We start from the raw sequence: 22,741 nt of genomic DNA on the forward strand, positions 1-22,741 counted from the left end.
TATTTCTATATTTAATTTACCATCTTCAGTAAAAATCGTGCCTAAGTAGCTGAAATGTTTTACTTGTTCCACAGGTTCTCCATTCACAACACAGTTGACATTTTCAATGATTCTGCCTATTTTCATTGTCTTTGTCTTTTTATTGCTGACCTTCATACCATACCTATTAAAACAGCTATTCAATTTAGTCAGAGAATCTTGCAGACTTGTAGCGGATTTATTTAGAAGTATAACATCATCTGCATAAAGCAAAGAGCTGACATTAACATCTCCAATTTTGATATCAGGTTTAATACCACTTTCCTTCATAATGTGATCCATATAGATAATGAATAACAGAGGGGATAATGTACATCCTTGTCTCACACCAGATTTAACATTAAACCATATTCCTGTACTTCCTTCAATTCTAACTGCTGACTTACAACTCAAATAAAGAGCCTTCAAGCCTTTGATGGCTTTGTCTACTTCAAGTATGGATATGTATTCCTGACTGCATGCCTGGTCAGTGTTTTTCATCACTGTGCTGTCATCACTGCTTGTTTAATTTAGCAGTTTTTCAAAGTAATTACTCCATACTTCAAGGATATCTTTTTCTCCTGTTTTCATGTCACCTTTATTATCTCTAACTCCTTTTACAGCACTCTTTCCTCCATTCCAAAGCTTCTATAACAACCTCCAGAATATTTTGCCACCTTCTTGATATTTATTTTCTATATTCTTGCCAAAATCCTCCCATGACTTTTGTTTAGCTAGTTTTACACACAGTTTAGCTTTCTTACATTTGTCTCTGTATTCTCTAAGAGTAAAAGCTGACTTATTTGCCAGGAACTTTTGATATGCTTTCTTCTTTTCCTTCACTGCCTCTTTAACTTCCTGTCCACCAGGGAGTTCTGATTTTTTTATCCTTGCACACAACCTCACCACATGCCTCTCTGGCAGAATCAATCAATGTTTTCTTCAGAGTTTGCCACTGAATCTCCAAGGCTTGATTCCTGTTCTCAAACTCTTTCATTTTCTTTTCAATAATCTTTCTGTATTTTAGTCTACAGTTCACATCTGTAAGCTGCTCAACTGTTATTCGCTTTAAAACTTTCTTACATGTTATTCTTTTCAATATGAAATTCAATTTTATCCTGCTCAAGACTAAATAGTGATCACTTCAAATTTCAAATCCTCTGTACACTCTGGTGTCCTGCACCAGGGAGAAAACATCACTATCAACAATAACATAGTCAATGAGACTTTTCTTATTCCTAGCCTCTTCTCTCCATGTGAATTTGTGCACATTTTTATGTTGGAACATGGTGTTAGTAATAACCAGTCCATGTCCTGAGCAGAAATCCAACAGATATTTGCCATTATTATTAGCTTTGCTCTTTTCACCAAATTTTCCCAAAATATTTTTGTATGTCTCAGAATCATTTCCTACTCTGCTATTTAGATCCCCAACAAGGACCAACTTTTCCTTTTTCATTGTGTCAGTTGCTTTTTCTAAAGCGTCACAAAATTCCTCCACTTCTACCTTAGAACCTTCTGTGGGACCATAGGCACAAATAAGTCTCATTGTCCAGTTCCCCATTCTCATATTTGCCCACATTACTCTACTTGAGACTGACTGCCATTCAAGAAGATTAGCCTCGTATTTTGCGTTGAATACCATGGCTACTCCTTCTTTTCCTTGATTGTCATTGCCTGAATATAACATTTTGTATTTATTGCTCAGAAAGATCTCACCAGTTTTGGTCTTTTTTGTTTCAGTCACCCCTATTATGTCGATCTGGTACTTATCTAATTCCTCAGCTAGCTCCATTTCTTTGCCATTCAGGCTTCTTACATTGATAGTACCGATCTTTAACTCTGGTGATGTTGAGTTCGGGTTTGTTTTCAGATTTGTTCCAGTAGCTGACTTTTCGCTGTTCGCCCTGGTTCCCTGGCGAAAACAATGGAGGCCTTGTTTAATCGGGTGACGCCCCAGCCGGCATGAAATTTTGTCATGTTGTACCATCATTTTTTATTTTGGTTTAACCAATAAGAATACAATTTGGTCGGCTAAATCCCAAATTGCCAGCCCATCCTCGTTCGTTCAGTATCAAAGTAGATACCCAACAGGGTGCACCACGAGAAGGTAAGGATTGGACATTAGGTCAGAAGCCCTGGTCGGTTCTCCGCATTCCTTTAAAGGCTATGTGGTGGTCTCCTCTCAGTTATACAGCTTTGACCCTTAAGCACCCCTGCATGTTTCCAAATAGATCAAATGGTCCAAGATTGATCAGCATCTATGAAAGCCACATAGTGTGTTGGAAAGAAGTTCATTACTCTTTAACATGTTCGCTGTCAACTACAAGTATACTCGTATGATGCTTACCACCGGCAACGAGATTACCGTACTGACCTTGAAGAAGTGAAATTGCTCGGCGTACGGGAACAGACTATGCCGAAGTAGTGTGGCAGCTACTTCGGCATAGTCTGTTCCCGTATGCCGAGTCTGTTCACTTTCCAACTGTTATTGTTAAAGTAGCCTTAACAATAACAGTTGGAGAGTGTCAGTCAGAGATACACTAGTAAATAAGGACTGGATATCAAAGCTAATCATGAGGTCAGTAGGCTAAAGGGTTCGTTTTTTTTTTCTTTTTGTCAAAAAATGTGATAAATTCTTCACAGAGGCTTATGTGTGTGGCCAGTATAGGAGCTTAAAAGATGAGGTAGCAATATGGATAAGTAGGGGAATCTATGCAGTCCATTATGGTCTGAGTGGAACTCCTTCCTTTTGTATTTTTGGAAGGCCATAAAAACATCTACCAAAATAGGTCTTCAATTTTTTTGATAGTTTCTTCATCCCAACTGATCTGATATATTGCTGTGTTATTCATTTCATTGCCTAATTAAATTAATTTTATTTAAATCACCTAATTGTAATCTTATTTTTATTGTAACCACCAACTTGGCATTCTGACATATGGTTCAGCACTGTAGATAAAATTAACATTCTTTGTTCTAGATTTGCCTAATGATTATGCTGATACAGTGGTGATGACCAGTTAGTTTCTGTGCAAAATATTTGCAATAATAAAATACTTATATTCTCGTGAATGCATGTGACTAATAAACATTATGCCACAAGTGCCATTAAGCATGATGGCCTTAACCCAGCACTGGTGAGGTGGGAAAATGTAACAAAAGTGGTAAGGTGGGGTCCCACAGACATACCCAAATAATGTAGTGTATTATAGAAATCCATATCTTTTTAATCAATATTAGATTACATATTGTTTAAGTGTCCTGTAATTTTACACAATAAAAACAAAGATCCACAAAATTAATTCATCGTTGCTGACTAATTCTAAATCAATTTCACTATCATCATCTCTGCTAAATGGCTCCTCGTTTGTCAAAGTGTCATCTCTAAGTTGACGTAACCTCTGCTCTTCCTGCTCGTAACTCATCTGGTAAAAAAAAAGATATTATTCTCAAAATACCCTCTAAATATTTACGAAAACGTATTTGCTTATAGTTGATATGCAAAAATATAGAAGACACAGCAGTAATGATAATATTTTAGTAGAATACACATCAAAACAATTTGTGTTTCGGAAGTAAATATAGTCACACTTTTGGTAAGATGGGGTCTGGTGAACCCCAGCACACCAAACTTGCTTGCGCACAATAGCCTGTCATCTATGGTATCGAGTAGTGGGTTATGGGAGAGGAAGCTATACTGAGGCATGAAGCGATGCCACACGTTGTTAAAAAGTTATAGTCAATTTAAAATCTTTGGGATCTGTGACACCCCACTTTACTAATGCCGGGTTAAGAACTAGTCTGTTCCTATTTTACCATTTTATATTGTTGTTCCTCAGCACTATAATACTCGAGCCACCATGCAGGGGGAGAATAAAAATTTGGTCAACATCTTTCAAATCTAACATGTTTACTTTCATGCAACCTGACAGTGTGCATCCAGTTTACTTATCTGTGACAAAGTATGCAGTTTTGAATGTTGTTAACCGATTATTTACTATTTCCATGACAATGTCCTTGTAACAAGGCAGAACAGATGTTAATATAAAAGTTAATAAATTCTGTATTTTTTTTTTTCACGTGTTAAAATTCATGACACTGTCTATAACACATTCCCTTAATATGTCAAGTGACCAAAGTAACCGCAGAATCTTCTATGACCAGCTAAAAAATCAACTAACGCCTTTTATTCCCTTTATAGGGAGTAGGCGAGGCCTTTATACCCTATCTAACTTCTATGATACACATCGAAATATATATATATATATGAGGGTGGTCTGAAAAGTTCTCGGCCTCGACCATAGATGGCAACACTATCGGAAAGAGATTTTTTTCTCTAAGTTGGTACATCTGTCATAACCATCCATGTAATATTGCCATTCTATCAAGTAATTTGTTTTATACAGCTGTCTGAAGCAAAAGTGTTGTATGTATCTCTTGAAATGGATAAAGTTGAGAATTGTGCAGTTATAAAATTCCTTGGTAAAAGAAAGTTTAATGTCAAAAGAAATTCACTTGAAGTTCATAAAAGTTTATGGGCACTTTTCTCCTTCGTTTTCGACAGTTAAGAAATGGGCTGCCGAGTTTAAACATGGCTGTACCAGCCCTGAAGATGATCCACATGAAGAACTTCCAAAAAGTGTAACAACACCAGAAATCATCGATCAACTGCACGATATGGTATTGGATGACCGGTGAGTCAAAGTGCATGAAAATGCTGAGACTATAGGCATTTCAAAAGAACGTGTAGGATATATTACTAATTATATGAAAAGCAAAAGGCTTCAATTCGGCAACATAACTTATTTAAGTTAAGGGAGGGATATTACATCCCATATTGTTTCTTAGCCGAATATAGAAACTATATAAAGTTCGGTGATTCCAAGCGTAAGCAAATACCTGGATACTGCAGCAACTGACCCTTTAGGTAGTGCAAGCCGAGGCAACTCATATCAAAGGTGGAGCAAGCTCCGATCACTATTCTTGATACCCATAATGTGAACTTAGCTCCTAGGAGCTGTATTACTGTTCTACATTATGAGAGAAGGTCACTATCCAGACCAGTTTCAACCTTTATTGAGGTCTCATCAGTGAGTAGGTAGACCTAGTTAATAATACCAAGTTTGTAGCGAACAGAACTTACATCCCTTCTATGAGAATTGCCAAGAGGTGTCCTAATCAATTACTAATTATATGAAGAGCCAAAGGCTTCAATCCAGTGACATAACTTATTTAAGTTAAGGGAGGGATATTACATCCCATGTTGTTTCTTAGCCGAATAAGAAACCCAATGAGTTTCATGCTGAATATAGAAACTATATAAAGTTCGGCAATTCCAAGCGTAAGAAAATACCTGGATAATGCAGTAACTGACCCTTTAGGTAGTGCAAGCTGAGGCAACTCATATCAAAGGTGGAGCAAGCTCCGATCACTATTCTTGATATTTACCCATAATGTGAACTTAGCTCCTAGGAGCTGTATTACGCTTGGAATCGCCGAACTCTATACAGTTTCTATATTCGGCATGAAACTCTTTGAGTTTCTTATTCGGCTAAGAAACAATATGGGATGTAATATCCCTTAGCTTAAATAAGTTATGTGGCCAAATTGAAGCCTTTGGCTCGTCATATATTTAGTAATTTATTAGGACACCTCTTGGCAATTCTCATAGAAGGGATGCAAGTTCTGTTCGCTACAAACTTGGTATTATTAAATAGGTCTACCTACTCATTGATGAGACCTCAATAAAGGTTGAAACCAGTCTGGGTAGTGACCTTCTCTCATAATGTAGAACAGTAATACAGCTCCTAGGAGCTAAGTTCACATTATGGGTAAATATCAAGAATAGTGATCGGATCTTGCTCCACCTTTGCTATGAGTTGCCTCAGCTTGCACTACCTAAAGGGTCAGTTGCTGCATTATCCAGGTATTTGCTTACGCTTGGAATCACCGAACTTTATATTGTTTTTATATTTGGCGTGTAGGATATATTTTGCATGAAGAATTGCAAATAAAAAAGTTTGACGCAAGATGGGTGCCGCGCTTGCTCACAGCAGATCAAAAATGCACTCGCATGAAAATCTCTGAACAGTGCTAGGAGCGTTTTAACAAGAATAAAACTGATTTTGTGGGTTGATTTATTACTGTGGATGAGACATGGATTCACCATTATACACCAAAATCCAAACAGCAGTCAAAACAGTGGACAGAAGCTGGTTGTTCAGTGCCAAAGAAGATAAAGTCGGTTCCATCAACAGGAAAGGTCATCATGGCATCACTGTTTTGGGATGCTAAAGGCATTTTGTTTATTAATTATCTTATTATTATTATTACGGGTATCTCCATGGAGTCAGTAGACTCATCACGGGAGACTCAAACTATCACAACACTATCTATCATATCTCTTCTTGAATTCATTTACAGACGAAGAACTCACAACTGAGACAGGCAATGCATTCCACTCGTTCACCACCCTCCAAGTGAAAAACTTTGTTCTCACACCCTTGTTAACCACACTTTTCCTTAATTTCCAGGGATGATCTCTTGTTTTTCCATCACTATCACACAGCTGAAACATTTCCCCTGCATCAATCTTATAAAAACCTTTTAGTAATTTAAATGTTTCTATCATATTCCTTCTTCTCCGCCTATCAACCAACCTCTGCAATCCACAAGCTCTCAATCTATCAGTGTAGGGAACATTTCTTTTACATCACTCACCAACTTAGTCACTCTCCTCTGAACCCTCTCCACAACTTCCTCATCTCCAAGGAATCCAGGTGACCAGACCTGAGCACAGTAATCCAAATGTGGAAGTATGAACGCTTTATAAAGGGGAATAATAACTTCTTTATCTCTGGATGTTAGTGTGTTCCTCAATAACCAAGTAATCCTATGTGCAATCTTGGACACCTTAGCAATGTGCCCTCTGAACTTCATCTCTCTATCCACCAACACGCCTAAGTCTCTAGTCTCATCAATCTCTTGGAGTACCGTTCCATCGATGTAGTACACAGCTGGTAATCTTTTAATTCCAAAATGCATAACTTGATACTTTTCCACATTGAACCGACATCCATAACCTTTTGCCCATTTTGCCAGCTTATTTAAATCATCCTGCAAACTCTCAACATCAGCTTGATTTTTTTTATTGCACTACCCAACTTTGCATCATCAGCAAACAACTGAATATCTCCCTTTAAGCCATTTCCTATATCATTTATGTACAAATTAAACAACAATGGTCCAAGCACAGAGTCCTGAGGCATACCACTGGTCACCTGCCTCATCCTGGACTCTGCTCCTCCATACACCACCTTCTGGTATCTCTCCCTGAGCCATTCTCCTATCCATATCACCAGTTTAGTATCCATCGCTATCTGCTCCAATCTGCACAACAGTATTCCATGGGGTATCCTGTCAAACGCCTTAGCAAAATCCAGAAGAACCACTGTGTAGCCATTTCCTTTGTCTAACTAAGATGTCATTCTATTATAAAAAGTTAATAAATTGCTAAGGCAGGATCGACCTTTAACAAAACCATGTTGGCCCCTATAGAGTATCATATCCTGATCCACCCATTCTTGAATTTTGTCTTTAATCAACTTTTCCAGTACTTTTACCACTATTCCCGAGATGGTGATAGGTCTGTAATTAACTACTGCAGTTTTAGAGCTGCCTTTATGCAGAGGAACTACTTTGCCTTCCTTCCACTCCCTAGGGACCATACCAGAGTTCAAACTTAAGTTAAAATTATCAAGTTATTTAACTTGGTCATGGTTTTGTCTTTAATCAACTTTTCCAATACTTTTACCACTACTCCCAAGATGGTGATTGGTCCATAATTAACTACTGCAGTTTTAGAGCTGCCTTTATGCAGAGGAACTACTTTGTCTTCCTTCCACTCCCTAGGAACCATACCAGAGTTCAAACTTAAGTTAAATAACCAAGTAAGAGATGACAATTCCTTTGCACATTCAAGCAACACCGGGGCTGATCATCATCATCATCATACGTATCAAGGATTTAGGCCTAGTATGGCCTGTTCCGGCCTTAGAAGTCATCGTTGAATCGTTTAAGAGGACGTCCTGGTTTTCTTTTTCCTAATGGCTTAAGGGGCAATCATCTTGATTGTAAGGGAAGCGGCACTCCCATGGACCCCTAGCTGGATCTATCCTCTCCTTCTTCTACTTTGAGGAAGATCCACTTACTTTAATCTTTCCTATAAGGCCTTATCAACCAACTTTTCTTACTTTATGACCCTTGTGCTATTAGAGTACTCGAGGGCCATGGGGTCTTTTCATTTCTGGCCTTACAACTATGTCCTCTCTATAAACCTTACTATATTTCTTCTATAATCTACCCTTTCCCCTTCAATATACCCTATTCCTCCTATGGGTTTAAATTCGGAAGAAGGCGAGTTCAGAAGCCTTAAGGTAGCAGCCCTACCACTGAACTATTCCAACATCAGGCTAGTCCCCTGACTTGGAGAACATAACCATACTTGTAAACTGACAGAAAAAGATAATTGGATTGAATCTATGGGAAACGACCCTGGAATGGAAAAGGGAAAACGAAAATGGAAACGACAAAATATAATACACATAGAAAACTGGAATGTAAGAGGAATAGCATATAAAGAAATAGAATTAGACCAGTTATTAAATGAAAGAAATTTTAAAATAGCAGTAATCACTGAAACAAAAAAGAAATTAAAAGGAACTATGAGAACTGTCCAAAGTTCAAAAAGCACAAGCAGGAGTCATGATTTGGATTCATAACTCCCTTTCAAAACAGTTAAAACATTATAAATTATGGAACGAAAGAATAATAGAAGCTAGAATAAAAATAGATAGAGGCTATTTAACAATAATTGGTTTATATGCCCCAGAAGAAGAAAGAGAACAGGATAATATTGATTTTTATAATCAGCTACAAAACCGGGGCTGATATTCCATCTAAAAATACAGCAGTGTTTGCATTTAAATTTGGCAATATACTATGTACTTCTGATTTCTTAACTTCAATTCTCACATTAGTTATTGCTACGGGCACAGAGATATCCTCACTTGGGTGATAGACTTTTGAAAAGTGATCACTCAGTAACTCTACTACTACCTGAATTTGTCACCTCAATACCATCAGCACCCACTAAAGGTATCCTTCTGAAGTCATTCTTCCTTTTACTTGCCAAATAGTGGAAGAACTCATTAGGATTACCCTTGATCTCCTTGGCTAAGGTCTTCTCATAATCTGATTTAGCTTTTCTTAATATGCTGGTAACCTTCTAGCTTGAGCCTTGTACTGCTCATGGGTGTGCTGATCACCTTTCTCCTTGTAAATTCTCCATAACATTTTCTTTTTTTGCAGATCAAGCTTGATACTACTACTCATCCATCTAGCACCTACCTTGTTTTTCTTCCTGACCATGGGGACACAATCTGATATTGCCTTCCTCAGATACCTGCTGATTTTATCCCATGCACTGCTAACATCTTTCCCCTGCAATATGGTCTGCCATGGGACGGCTGCAAGCTCACTCCGAAGCTTGTTATAATTGCCTAGCCTATAGTTCCGTATATACCCCTTCTTAAGAGAGAAATCCACAAATTTTGCAACCTCCCAAGTCAATACCACATGATCACTCTCACCAATTGGAGGTAAGAAGGACACCTTATTTATGCATATATATCCTCTGAACCAATGACCAGGTCCAACACTCACACACCACGTATCCCTTTAGTTAAGTAATTATCTTGTAGAAGATGTATGAATTCCATTTCCTTTTTTTGCCACGTGATATTTCCTTCTTCCAATTTATATCACCATAATTAAAATCCCCCATGATAATCACTAATCCTGCACTCATTGCACTAATTTGCTGATGCATGAATTCAATATCACCCTCTGTACCCCCTGGCTTATAGCAGCAGCCAACTGTATATTTGGTTGCGTTGGTCACTATTTCACACCAGACTGCCTCAAATGAACTATCATTCACATGTCTATCATCTTGATATACTACTTTCCTTGACTGCAACTCATCAGCAATCATCAACAGTACTCCTCCTCCAGTTCAATCTTCTCTATCCTCCCTGAAAATACTGTACCCATCACATTCAATTCCAGTGACCACATCTTCTGCTGACAGCCAAGTTTCACTAATGCCTACGACTTTTGGTGAGATTGCACTGACTAGTGCCAAAAATTCTTCCCTCTTATTTCAATTGCTTCTTGCATTAGTATACAAAAATTAGTATACAGATTCCCTTTAGTTCTTGTAGCAACTTTAGAACTAATTTTAGTAGTCCTATGCCAATTTTTATCCACTCTATTCTGCAATTTATTCCGCGAATAAGGATCAACAAATATACAATCACTGCTTAAGTTTCTTTTTCTTACACTCAACCTTTTCAATTTTAGTTTTCCTACCCAATTACTTCAACTTGTTCAGAAAACAGTAACTTCCTCAATCACTTATGACCTTCCATGTTCAGATGCAACCCATCTCTTGCATACAGCTGTCTTTATCCTTCAAATACACTCCAGACGTCAACAAATTCCAGACCTCTTTTTTTGCACATTCTTTCAATCATATCATTCATTATCATTGCTCATCTACTTGACTCATAATTGTCAAAACGAGGGAGCACACACACTGTCCTCCCTTTGACACTTTTCTTCTTCACAATATCTAGCAATGGTCTTAAATCTTTTGCTACCCGATTTATACTACCACTCAGGTCATTTATACCCACCATAACTATCATCTTTTCTGCATCATGCCCTCTCTCTATTGTTCCACCAGCCAAGCACTCCTCAGGCATACCACTTTCCATACCCTTAATCATAGAATCACCATATATATTACCACTCATAACTTCATTCAAGTCCAAACAAACGCCACTCATGGCCTCATTTTCTACGCTATTCAGCATGACTCTCCCAGTTTCATTACTCAATGATCTTTTACTTACTCCCTCACTCTCACGACATCTCGTTTCTTCTAGACTGCTTGTGCTTTCATTTCATTCCCTCTAAATTTTCATTTTTTTGCAGCTTCTGTTTAATTATACTACACATTCCTTTTAACTCCCAGCTAATTTATTTTCCTGATCCTAAGTATGCTGTACAATATTACTTCCCTCAAATATCCCTTGACCATTTCACATACATGGTTAACCCTTTCTTTTGTACCATATCGCTCCACAATTTCTACTAAGTTTGTCATAATCAATGGCTCTAGGTCTAGAGGACTGAGGTTGGCTGAGTGGTTAGAATATCTGCTGTAGGTTTGAATCTGACCATGGAGATGGATATTTGTGAATATCCTTAAATGAACGATGAATTTCATTGCCTAGTGTGAGACCATCCTGATTACTGGAGGTCTGAAGTGGATAAAAAAAGTTCCATGTATGGTCTCAAAAAGAGAGTTTCCAGATCATGAAAAAAATAAATAACTAATAATACACATACAATAATAACCCATCTTAAGCTGCTTTGTTTTACAATGATCTACTTATATGTTGCTTTTTAGTTATGACCAATGTCCATTTACATGATGCTCCTGTGAAACATCTGATGAGCATTTTTCATGAACTGTTTATAATTTTATTTTATTGTTGTTAATAATGGAAGATAAAATTCAAAGTAAGGGTGCTGTTGCTTCCAGAGAATAGAAGAAGACACTTAAACCTATGACTTATATAATATGCCTGTATATAAAATAAAAATCTTTAGCCCACTCAATGGTACTTATAGGTTTACAACATTTCATGGGTGGGAGTCAGAAAAGAAATAATAAAGAGTTCAGGTTCAAAAGCCAAAGAAGTTGATGGATGAAAAAAATGACAAAACAGAATTTGTTTCTCATTTCTCATACAATAACACTAGATTGATTCAGTTCATTGCTGAGATTTCTACATTGAATACTACTTTCCAAGATTTGGTGTGTTTCCATCTAAAGGTGTAGATCCAGGATCAAGAGCTTATCCAATTTTTTCACATCAAATATTTGTGATATTTTATCTTTTTCTTCCAGGCTCTTTTTGAAACAAATTTATGTCGATGCACTTCTCACTGGTTAGCTCTTCCCTATGAAATTTTAACAATCATACACACTACTGCTGTCTTATTAATTTTCAAGTTGAAATCATGAACGATGGTTTGATATGTTACTTGTAGATCTCATAAATAATACTACGTATACAACAAATAATACAGACAATGCTTTCAAGTTCATTCTATTAGTGTTTTTTAATTGTAGAATCTTCAAAAATAAAGAATGACTGTTGATTGACTTTCTAATAATCCATTGTATCTCTGATAATATTGAAGTTGGACAACAGCTATTGCATTAACTACCTTAAAAGGAAATAAAATATGCTATCTCACAACTGGAAATGCTTATGATGTACTGATTTTAATATACTACTCTTACTACTTACTTCGGATGTTTTCCTATGGTCTGCTTGGCTTGGCTCTCTGTTTGAGGCATTGGAAGATTCTGAAGATCAGGGATTGCAGATTTCTATTAAAAAAAAGAAAAAATCCATGTTTAGTGTCTACACCCAGTTTATTTTTTAATAAAAAATTAGAAAATATATAAAATTAATAAAAAGAGAGAAAAAAATCCTGAGCCTATCCAGAGTATAATGGTAATGTAGGTTTATAAAAATCTTTTGTGGGTGGTAGCGACAAAAAAATTTGTTGATTTACAAATTTTTTGTGAGGAGGAGGATTCACATGTTGCTGACAAAAATGCTGTGGACTAACCAGAGCTCCAGATGACTAATTCATCTTCAACTATTACTTATTAGTGTTATATGACTAAAATCCTTAGTACCTAATTTTGTCAAATGATTAACTGAGTCTGTAGAAAATGTAATATATGAAATGGTCACCAATCAGCATAATAAGTGATTAACATATTAAAAGGAGAAACATTGGACAGGAAAAAATGTTTTAAGTGGAACCAAAGGCAGGCACCTTTCAGATTATACACCATCCCACTAAAAGTCACTGAAACATGCAAATATGTTGCTTCTTTCTGGAAATAGTTTTTATTTTATTTATTTTTTTTAGCTGACAGCCACAGCAGACTATGCAAATGAGATTAATCACCCTATCAAAGCATTAAATGATATTTTTTATTTATTACGTAGTTCCCAAGCATGGAAGTTTTTTTTTTTTGTAATCTATAGCATATTTGTACTATTGGGGGGGTTCCCTATTTTTTTTTTTTTTTATATACATACCTGCCAATAATTTAGAAACCACAAACGTCACTTGTACAGCGTACATGTGAAATACTTGGTCATGTATTCTAAGCAACTATTTAAGAATGCTATTGTCAGTAATCATCAATAGTATTGATCAAAAATGGGAAAAACAAAGGATCTTTCGGATTGTTCAATAAAGAGCTTATTGTGGGTGCCCATCTGTCTGGAACCATGATTTTGAAAACACCAGAGCTGACTGGTTTCTCAAAAGGAGAGATCCCAGGTGTTTAATCTGAGGGAAAATAACCCACTTTGCTTGTCTAGTGGTCCAAAGATGGTCTGTCAGGAATGAGATTGCTCGTATAGACAAACAGAAATTCCTGTGTAGCAATTGACTAAAGCTATTAGTGTTATTTCCACTGAAATTCTCCACCCTGTGAGCAAGTAAATCATCTCTTATCACGAGTAACACTCCAATACCACATTTGCTTTTGTAGAACATCCTCCTCACTTAACCAAGTTTCACTTATTCCTAGATGCTCCTAGCATTGGTATAACAGAAAAACCAGTGTATTGCCAGTATTTTTATAGCCATTATTACTCCCCTCATTTCTCAAGCCACTATCCCCACATGAGGCTATCCCTGAAAACAACAATCCCTCCAAATGCCTATGTGTTCTTCTGCATTCAAATCAGTGGCGGCTTGTACATAAGCACTGCAACACTGCAGAACCCCCAAGGAAAAAATGCAAAAATTAAATTTTGTTTGTGTTTATAGATAATAACAATGCCTACAACATCATATAAATTCAATACAACATGTTAAAGGTTACAGCTTATGTTTCAACATTGATTGAATAGTTAATAATTGGAATTGTTCGATTAACACTTTAGATTATGAAACAAATGCACTGTGATCTAATGCAGTGTCGAAATTAACACGTTCGGCAGTTACGGCTAGACTCGCCGATATTTGTTTGCACTTGTCACTGCACGTAACAAGTGAATCCAACACTGCTCTTTGAGCAGTGTCACTACAGATAAATTGTATGCTTGTGCGCGTTATTTCTATGAGATACAAAACTTATTATTGGTGTGTGTGTTCGTGGTGAGGGCGAAATATTTTTGGTAAATCTTTATTTTATTCTGTTAAAATAACATATAATTATTTATTTATTACAAATAAAAGGCTGAATTATGACCAGTGCCACTGTTGAAAATATGAAAAGAATTATATTTTCTCAATTATCGTTACACGAAACAAATGCACTGCGATTTAACGCAGTGTTAGAATTATCACATCCGGTCAGTTTCAGCTAGACTCGCCAATATTCCTTTGCACTTGTCACTGCACGTAACAAGTGAATCTGACACTGCTTGTTAAGCAGTGTCGCTACAGATAAATTGTATGCTTGTGCACGTTATTTCTGTGAGATATAAAACTTTTATTATTGGTGTGTATTCATGGTAAGAGTGAAATATTTTTATTGAAAAATTTTGTCAAGGCAAAAATAGAAGAATGGATTTTATTTTTAAATAATATTTTTAATAAAGCAGATTTTTTAATATGTAAATTTACTTATTAATAAATTGGTCATTGATTAGGAAAAATGAATTATTTTTCTTATTTGATATATGCAGCACCCCCACTTAAAATTTCCACCAGCCGCAACTGATTCAAATGTAATCCATCTCTTGCATACAGTTCTCTTCTGTCCTCAAATGTACTCCTCCCATCCACATATTTCAGACCTCTTTTCCTGCATATTCTCACTATCATCTCATTCACTATCACTACTCTTTCCCCCCATTCCACAGTATCATACTGGGTCAACATGCTCACTAACATTCCTCCACCACGTTTCTGTTGCACAATGTTTAACATCAAACTCAAATCTTGTACTACACAATTCATGCTCCCTCTCTGGTAATTTATCTCAACCATTACTATCATCTCCTCTACACTTTCACTTCCCCCCTCTTCACTGTCATTGTCACACTCTCTATTATTCCATCAGGCAAGCACTCTACTTTACACATTCTGAATCATCAAATCCCATACATGACACTTTGAATAGATTCATTCATCCTTCTCTCACTAGTATCCCTGAATCTTGTGGCTTTCAATCTCTCTCTGCTTTCTCTTCTATTTTCCTCTTCCCTCTTGCATCTCTATTTTTTGCTTCCACACTATCTGATCTTTCTGCAATTTCCTCTCTTCCACTGTCTCTCCCATTCTCTTGTGTTCCTCTCTCCCTTGCTCTCTGATGACTTGCTTCTATGCTCTCATGACTTTCTAAAATTTCCTCTCTTCCCTTGTCTCTCCCATTCTCTTGCCTTCCTCTCCGACGCTGTTATTTTACACCTACTCTCATTCTCCTCACACTAGCCAACATCTCTATCATCCCAAGATCTTCATTCATCCTCAACAACTCTTTATTCCTTCCATCTCCTTTTCAGGAGTTCTATTTCTGTCTCCACCCATTGTGTTTTCAACTGACATTCACAAGCATAATCATGGCCAACAGACAAACCATATCCATCCACTAAACTGCCCAAGACCTACATATAGACTACATCTATATGTAGGCCTTTAACATTCTCTCCATCCTCTAACACACTACTGGCATCCACAAACTGAAAATCACCTGTTTCCCAAGCACTATCTCTGCTGCCACTATATCATGAGATTGAGACATAAGTCCATTTTTGCACACCAGCTGTGCCCTCTGTTATTGCTGATTTATTGCAGAAGTAATTAAGTATAGTTAAGGAATCCTGCAATTTGTATTTTCTTTATATAAGAGTGGACATTATCTGAATAAGGAAAAAACTGAGTTGAATATCTCCAATCAGGCCTAATGATGCTTTCTGCCACTATATCATTATTAATCATATTCCAAGAATATAATTAGTAATGGCTTGTCCTTGTCCTGAACAGAAATTCATTTAAAAAAAACATTGCAATATTTCTGCTATTCATCTCTTGTTTTCAAAATTTCTAATTCAAAGCTGATAGTTTTTTGGTCATATGAGTTTGAAATTAATTTGAATTTATTGTTTATAGATTAAATAGAGAATATAAATCCATAATCTTCAAATTTTTTTTAATATTTATTGCAAAAAAAAGGTCTCTCTCTTTTTTAGTAATTTTTTTTTATAATCAACAAAGTCTCCAGTTATAACTGGAGACTTTGTTATAACAAATTGAAATTTTAAGGTATAACAACTGAAACAAAGTTGCTTATAGTATTGATAATATACTCTGTTGTTTTCAAAATCTCATAAAAAAACAAGTTGGTTGATTTTACATTTGAAAATCAAGCTTAGATGAGTGCTGTAATAAAAAGAGAATCAAATCAAAAATATAAAAAAATTGAAAACTAGTTTATATATATATATGTCAACTGCAATTTTGTCTTACCAAAAGAACAATGAGTTAGGAAAATACTATGTCAATAAAATTTATATAGTTATTTTGGCAATTTTGGAAGTTAAATACTGTATGACGAGCACAACAGAATACATACCTTTATATTTTTAACAGGACAATCTCTGTTGAACATCTTGAAAGCCACATATGATACCTGGAATATATTTGGTCTTCTCTGAGGGTTGGGCTCTAACATATACCCTACACAAAATGCAGAATGAATACTTGGCAAAAGCGAAACTATCAAAATACTTTACATCTAAAAAAAAAAAAAAAACTGTCATTGTGTATGATTTGCATCAAACACGTATTCAAGTTGGAGTGTGAATATGCATGTGTGTGTGTACACACACACACACTTTTCCAAAAATCAAAGTAATTTACTAATAGTAATTCACCAAAACAAAAGTAATTTAAGTAAGTAACTTAAACCTTGAAAACTATAAAAATGAAGTGGGAAGTCCTTTTTTTAAGACGTTCTACAATAAGAAAGTGTTTTACAATAGAAGTCTTAAGTGAAACACAGCTTATTTTTGTATATGTAACAGAATTACTTTTTTTTAGATGATTTTGCAATATTAAAATGGTTCAACTGAAACAACTTGACAAATTTTAATAGTGATCCTAAACACTACATGTCATCAAAACAAAGAATTGTTATCATCATTTCAAATCATTCTATCAATAAAAACAGTTCAATGATAGTGATTTAGAAAAAAAAAAAAAAAAAAAACTATTACCCAAGCATCTCCATGGGTTCTCAGGACTCATCATGGCCAACCTGCTTACCCAGTTAGCCAAGCGAATAGCATCTCCACTCTCGAACAAGAGGTTGGAAGTTTGCATCCTACTATTATGGGAAGGGATGTTTGTAAATGCCTTTCAGATGATAGATGAATTTCCTCACATGATGTCAGACCACCACTCCAATTATTGGTGGCCTGACATGGCTTAAAAAAGTTTCATTTTGTTCTCAGGAGCAGTATTTCCAGATATGTAAAAAATAAATAAGAAATATAAAAAATGCTCTCATTCCTACCTGCTACCTCAACATGATGAGAAAGAATGAAAAGTGAATGAGTGATGTATGCCAGTAGTATAAACTACCAGAAGGGTCACCCTAGGTATGAAGGTCAATATTGACTTGTCTGGCTAAAGCAAAGGGCATCAACAAGTAGAACTAGCAACTCCAATTGTATGATGTAAAAATTAAATGCTCATAGAAACAATATGATGCAGCCAAGACTGTCCAGACCATAAAGAACAATGGAAAAAGCACTGAAAATAGAACACATGAAGGATTATAAGTTAGAACATTCATTCCTAAAAAAAAAAAAATGAACTCAAAAATCAAAAATATATAAATAGCTTAAATAGCTTGAATATCAGAAACAATAAAGAAAGGTAAAGGAATGTATAAATTAAATAATTTTCTTCTTTTTGTTTCCAATGGAGTAGAGAAACAATAGCTAAAGCGGGTGTAGGAATAAAGTAGATGATAGTGTTGGATTCTGATTATGTAGAGATTAGAGTAATTATTATTTGGTTCAGAATCCAACATGATCTTCCATCACAAAGGCTAGACTTGTAAACATTATTTAATGTAAATAACTTATTTTATAATTTAATATTCATATAACTACCTTAATTTTGTCTAATATTTAATTATTTATTCAAAGATATATGTATTAATAATGAAAAGACTGTATTAATTATTAAGCTATTTTATTTATTACTATGTTAATATTATAAGAACTTGTATTTGATAATTTAACTGCACATTAATTGAAATGTAAATATTCTCTATTTATTCCTACTTGTAGAAGTTTAACGTTATGCAATAGCTCAATTTTATTGTTTTATTGTCATGGAGACTTAAGTAAGCGAGTGCGAGTTTGGAACAGAACGTGAGGAGAAGGTTTATTTAAAAGAGTTTTAGATCACGAGAATAATTTAGGCGGGAAGAACGGATATAAAAAGGAAGAACACTGAAATTATTAAGAGAGAGAGAGAGGAGAGGATTGGCATTAGGTTGGAATCGGAGCATTCGGGAATCACAGTGCGATAATAGCGAGTCGGCAGTCACTCAAGCAGCTAATAAAGTCTACTAGTCGAGAGGCGGTTAACTAATAAGTTGTAGAATAACAATTATAGCTACGGAAGACAGCTGAGTGACTACTAAATAGACTAGCAATACTTGAGTTAAGATTTAATTTCAGGGCCGACCTTTCAAGGACATACGGAATCTTGAAGCAAAGCACGAAGTTACTAGAGAATAGCAGAGACTGTAAAGTTGAAGTTTACCGTTAGCTGTATTTAGAATTATAGTGCCTAAAGAATTATTTGAATGCAGGCGGAATGAACAACTGTGCATATAAAACCTCAAGATAAGGAATTATTGTGTATTGCCTTAATTCATGAGTGATCAGTGGTACTTCATGCAAGAACGTTTGTTTATGTGTATAGTGACCGATGATTAATTCAGTTATTGCTTAGAAGATTTATTTAATGAGTGCCGTATACCGTTCAAGTGTTTACAGTTATAAAGTGTTTACGTATAAGTAGATGAAGAAAAAAGATTATCGGTAAGATTATTCCAACCTTTAATAATTCTATACAGAGAAGTGTGTGAGTTTCATCCTAGAATTTCCTTATACTAACAGTAACTATTGCGGAGAGTTAGCTGAAGTGTAAAATTAAAAGTGTTTGTTTGTGAAGAGGTGTTACTGCAATTTTTATTGTATCTGGAACTTAAGGAACTGTGAGAAGACTGTATTATAGAGATAACAGATTTACCATTGTCTGAGTTTGTATGATTGTACTTATCAGAGAAGCTAAAATGTTTGTGATATCTTAATTACTGATTTGAAGTTAAGTGTATATTTGTGATTTTAAAATTAAATGTTTGTTTTTGTTAATCAAAGTTGTATTTTGCCTGAATCTCTTTTACTGCACCATTCATAAAATATTAGAACCAAAGCGGGAGTGATAAATAAGTTAAATATACTCGGCCAGTATATATAATATTAACATCTAAAAGGAGTGATAGTTGCGAGTTGGTTTTTTTTTTCAATTCTTGAACTAATTCAGACATAGAGTTGGGCAGTCTTTAAATATAAATTTTCTCTATATTTGAGTTAGAAATCAACTTACAACTTATCAATTAGTTAAGAACATCGTAATAGTAATCATGTCGGATCCAAAGTATAGATTGGGAAGAAGTAGGATCCAGCAAAATGGCGCAGCAGTCGACAGGATTTGAATTCACTAACAAAGAATGTAATATTAAGTATTAGATTTTGTAAGAGTATCAAAAAGGTGATCCCAAGAACTTTGAAAGTGAATTAAGTGAATTGGTTGTAAATTAGAATAAGGCAAGAAATTATTTTAGAATTCTATTTTTTTTTTAAAAGTTATTGTTAATAGATTAATATGGCAGTTTCATCAACTTCTAAAATGAAAGATAGTGATTTTGAAAGTTTATTTTACACTTGGTTAGAGTATAATAAATTTAGTTTAATCCTTTATCCAAGTGTGAGCAAACAAAGTTTGCACCTGAAAGTATCTTCAGGACTAGGGTAAGGTGGTACAACACAGTAACTCTCAGGTAGTTAACAGAAATTAAAATAGGACTATAAGAAACAAATAACTGCTGATGTAGTTTTTACTAAGTTAATTATATGTTTTATTGTATTTTATTTTATTATCATCAATAATTTTTGAAATTCTATTTTACAAGGGTGGTCTGAAAAGTTCTTGGCCTAACAATGAAAAAACGGATTTATAATTTCAAAATTATTTTTTTTTAATTTTCAACATAATCTCCCTTAAGACTAATACATTTATTCCAGCGATGCTCCAGAGCCATTATCCGGTCCCTGTGGTGGTTCTCAGTAAGATCTGCACAATACCTCCCTCTACAGCTGCAATCCTCTCTTGATTTAAAGATAAATGCTGACCAGCGAGGAAGAGTTTTAGTTTTGAGAAGAGATAGAAGTCAGAGGGAGCCAAATCTGGGGTGGATGTTTCAAAAATTCTTAGTGCAGATCATTTAATTTTCCCATTGCCAAAACACTTTTGTGGGCAGGCGCATTGTCCTGATCAGGGTGGCTCGTGCATAGGCACTGCAGAACTGCAGCACCCCAAATTTTTCTCGATATATAAATATATTTATTAATTTATTTATATTTGCTTGTAATATTTAATTTTATTATCAACAATCCTATACAATTCTCTTATTTTGTATAAAATATAATAAAAATCGATCTTGTAGCACTTAGGAGGGTGAAGGATGCTAGCAGCACTGAGTTTACAACAGTGTCATATTGTTACGCACGCAAGCATGTTAATGTCATAGTGAGATGCGAGCTACTGGCATAATGTGGCACTGTCCGTCGCACACTTCCACTTTTGTTTATATGCCATTTGCACCACTAGTAGAGTGTTCGTAGTGATTATCATGTTTATTCCGTCTCTTTAAATATTTGGACATTACAATTAAAGGATTTAATTGTAATGTCCAAAAATTTTAAATTCATTCCTTTAATTACAATTAAAGGAATGGATTTTATTTTAAAGTAATTTTGAATTATACTAAACTGTATAATTTTATCGATAATAAACAATATTTTTTCATGAAACAAAACAAGAAGAATATATTTTATTTTTAAGTAATTTTGAATTATACCAAACTGTATAATTTTATTGATAATAAACAATATTTTTTCATATTTAATTTTTATCATAATTTTGATATTTTATCCAAACATGTATACGAAATATACATGTATGTATATTTCGAAAGTTGCAGCAACCCTATGATTTCAAGCCATGAGCCGCCACTGGTCCTGATGAAAGATGATTTTTTTCTTCTGCAAACCGGATCTTTTCTCAAGAATTTTTTCGTCTAGTTTGGTTAAAAGATCAAAACAATATTCCCGGTTATTATTTTACCCTTTTCAAGATAAATAATAAACAAAATGCCTTTAGCATCCCAAAACAGCGATGCCATGACCTTTCCTGCTGATGAAACCGACTTTGTCTTCTTTGGCACTGAACAACCGGCTTCTGTCTACTGTTTTGAGTTTGTTTGGATTCTGGTGTGTAATGGTGAATCCAAGTCTCATCCATAGTAATTAAGTGATGTACAAAATCAGTTTATTCTTGTTAAAATGCTCGAAGCACTGTTCAGAGATTTTCATGCGAGTGTGTTTTTGATCTGCCGTGAGCAAGTGCGGCACCCATCTTGTGCAAAGCTTTTTCATATGCAATTCTTCATGCAAAATATATTCTACATGTTCTTTTGAAATGCCTATAGTCTCAGCATTTTCATGCACTTTGACTCACCAGTCATTCAATACCATATCGAGCACTTGATCAATGATTTCTGGTGTTGTTACACTTTTTGGAAGTCCTTCACGTGGATCATCTTCAAGGCTGGTACGGCCATGTTTAAAGTCGGCAGCCTATTTCTTAACTGTCGAAAATGAAGGAGAAGAGTGCCCATAAACTTTTATGAACTTCAAATGAATTTCTTTTGGAGTTAAACCTTCTTTTATGAAGAATTTTATAACCACACGATATTAAATTTTATCCATTTCAAAGGATACAGACAACATTTTTGCTTCAGACAGTTGTATAAAATAAACTACTTGATAGAATGACTTGCTTATGACATATGTACCAACTTAGAAAAAAAAAATTCTTTCTGATAGTGTTGCCATCTATGGTCGAGAACTTTTCAGACCACCCTTGTACTTCAGATATATACACACCCAGACAGCAGTGTGTGTGTATTCCTGAAGATGACTTTGATGTAAAGGTCAAAACATCAAATTGTATTTTAATTTTAATTAAAGTAAGTTCTTAAACAAGGTAGCGTGTATCCATAATTATTCAAAATGACTGATGATCACCGTGCAATCCTGAAAGAAAGAAATTGGAAAATACAAAACAAGATGGGTACCTAAGTATGCTAAAGAAATACGGCCTAAAAATAATATTTAATATTGAAGGTTTCGCCAATGTCAAGCAAGATCTCACTGCAAATATTTGCAGAGATAATGAC

The 22,741-nt window shown here is 35.1% G+C and overlaps 1 protein-coding gene across 4 annotated transcripts in view; it reads right to left on the bottom strand.

The window, feature by feature from the left end:
* LOC150095838 (uncharacterized) overlaps positions 1–22,741 on the bottom strand; it is a 404,380-nt gene that overhangs the window by 146,911 nt on the left and 234,728 nt on the right. For all 4 annotated transcript variants that reach the window (XM_090408977.1, XM_090408980.1, XM_090408978.1 and 1 more), the window contains 2 exons: positions 16,772–16,875; positions 12,468–12,550 (listed from right to left, as the gene is read on the bottom strand). In XM_090408977.1, the coding sequence (XP_090265103.1) occupies positions 12,468–12,550; positions 16,772–16,875 (187 nt within the window). The remainder of the gene's footprint in view (positions 1–12,467; positions 12,551–16,771; positions 16,876–22,741) is intronic.

Source organism: Typopeltis vanoorti, chromosome 19 (genome assembly GCF_054136105.1).
Source record: "Typopeltis vanoorti isolate ZY-2024b chromosome 19, IOZ_Tvanoo_1.0, whole genome shotgun sequence".
NCBI classification, from domain to species: domain Eukaryota; kingdom Metazoa; phylum Arthropoda; class Arachnida; order Uropygi; family Thelyphonidae; genus Typopeltis; species Typopeltis vanoorti.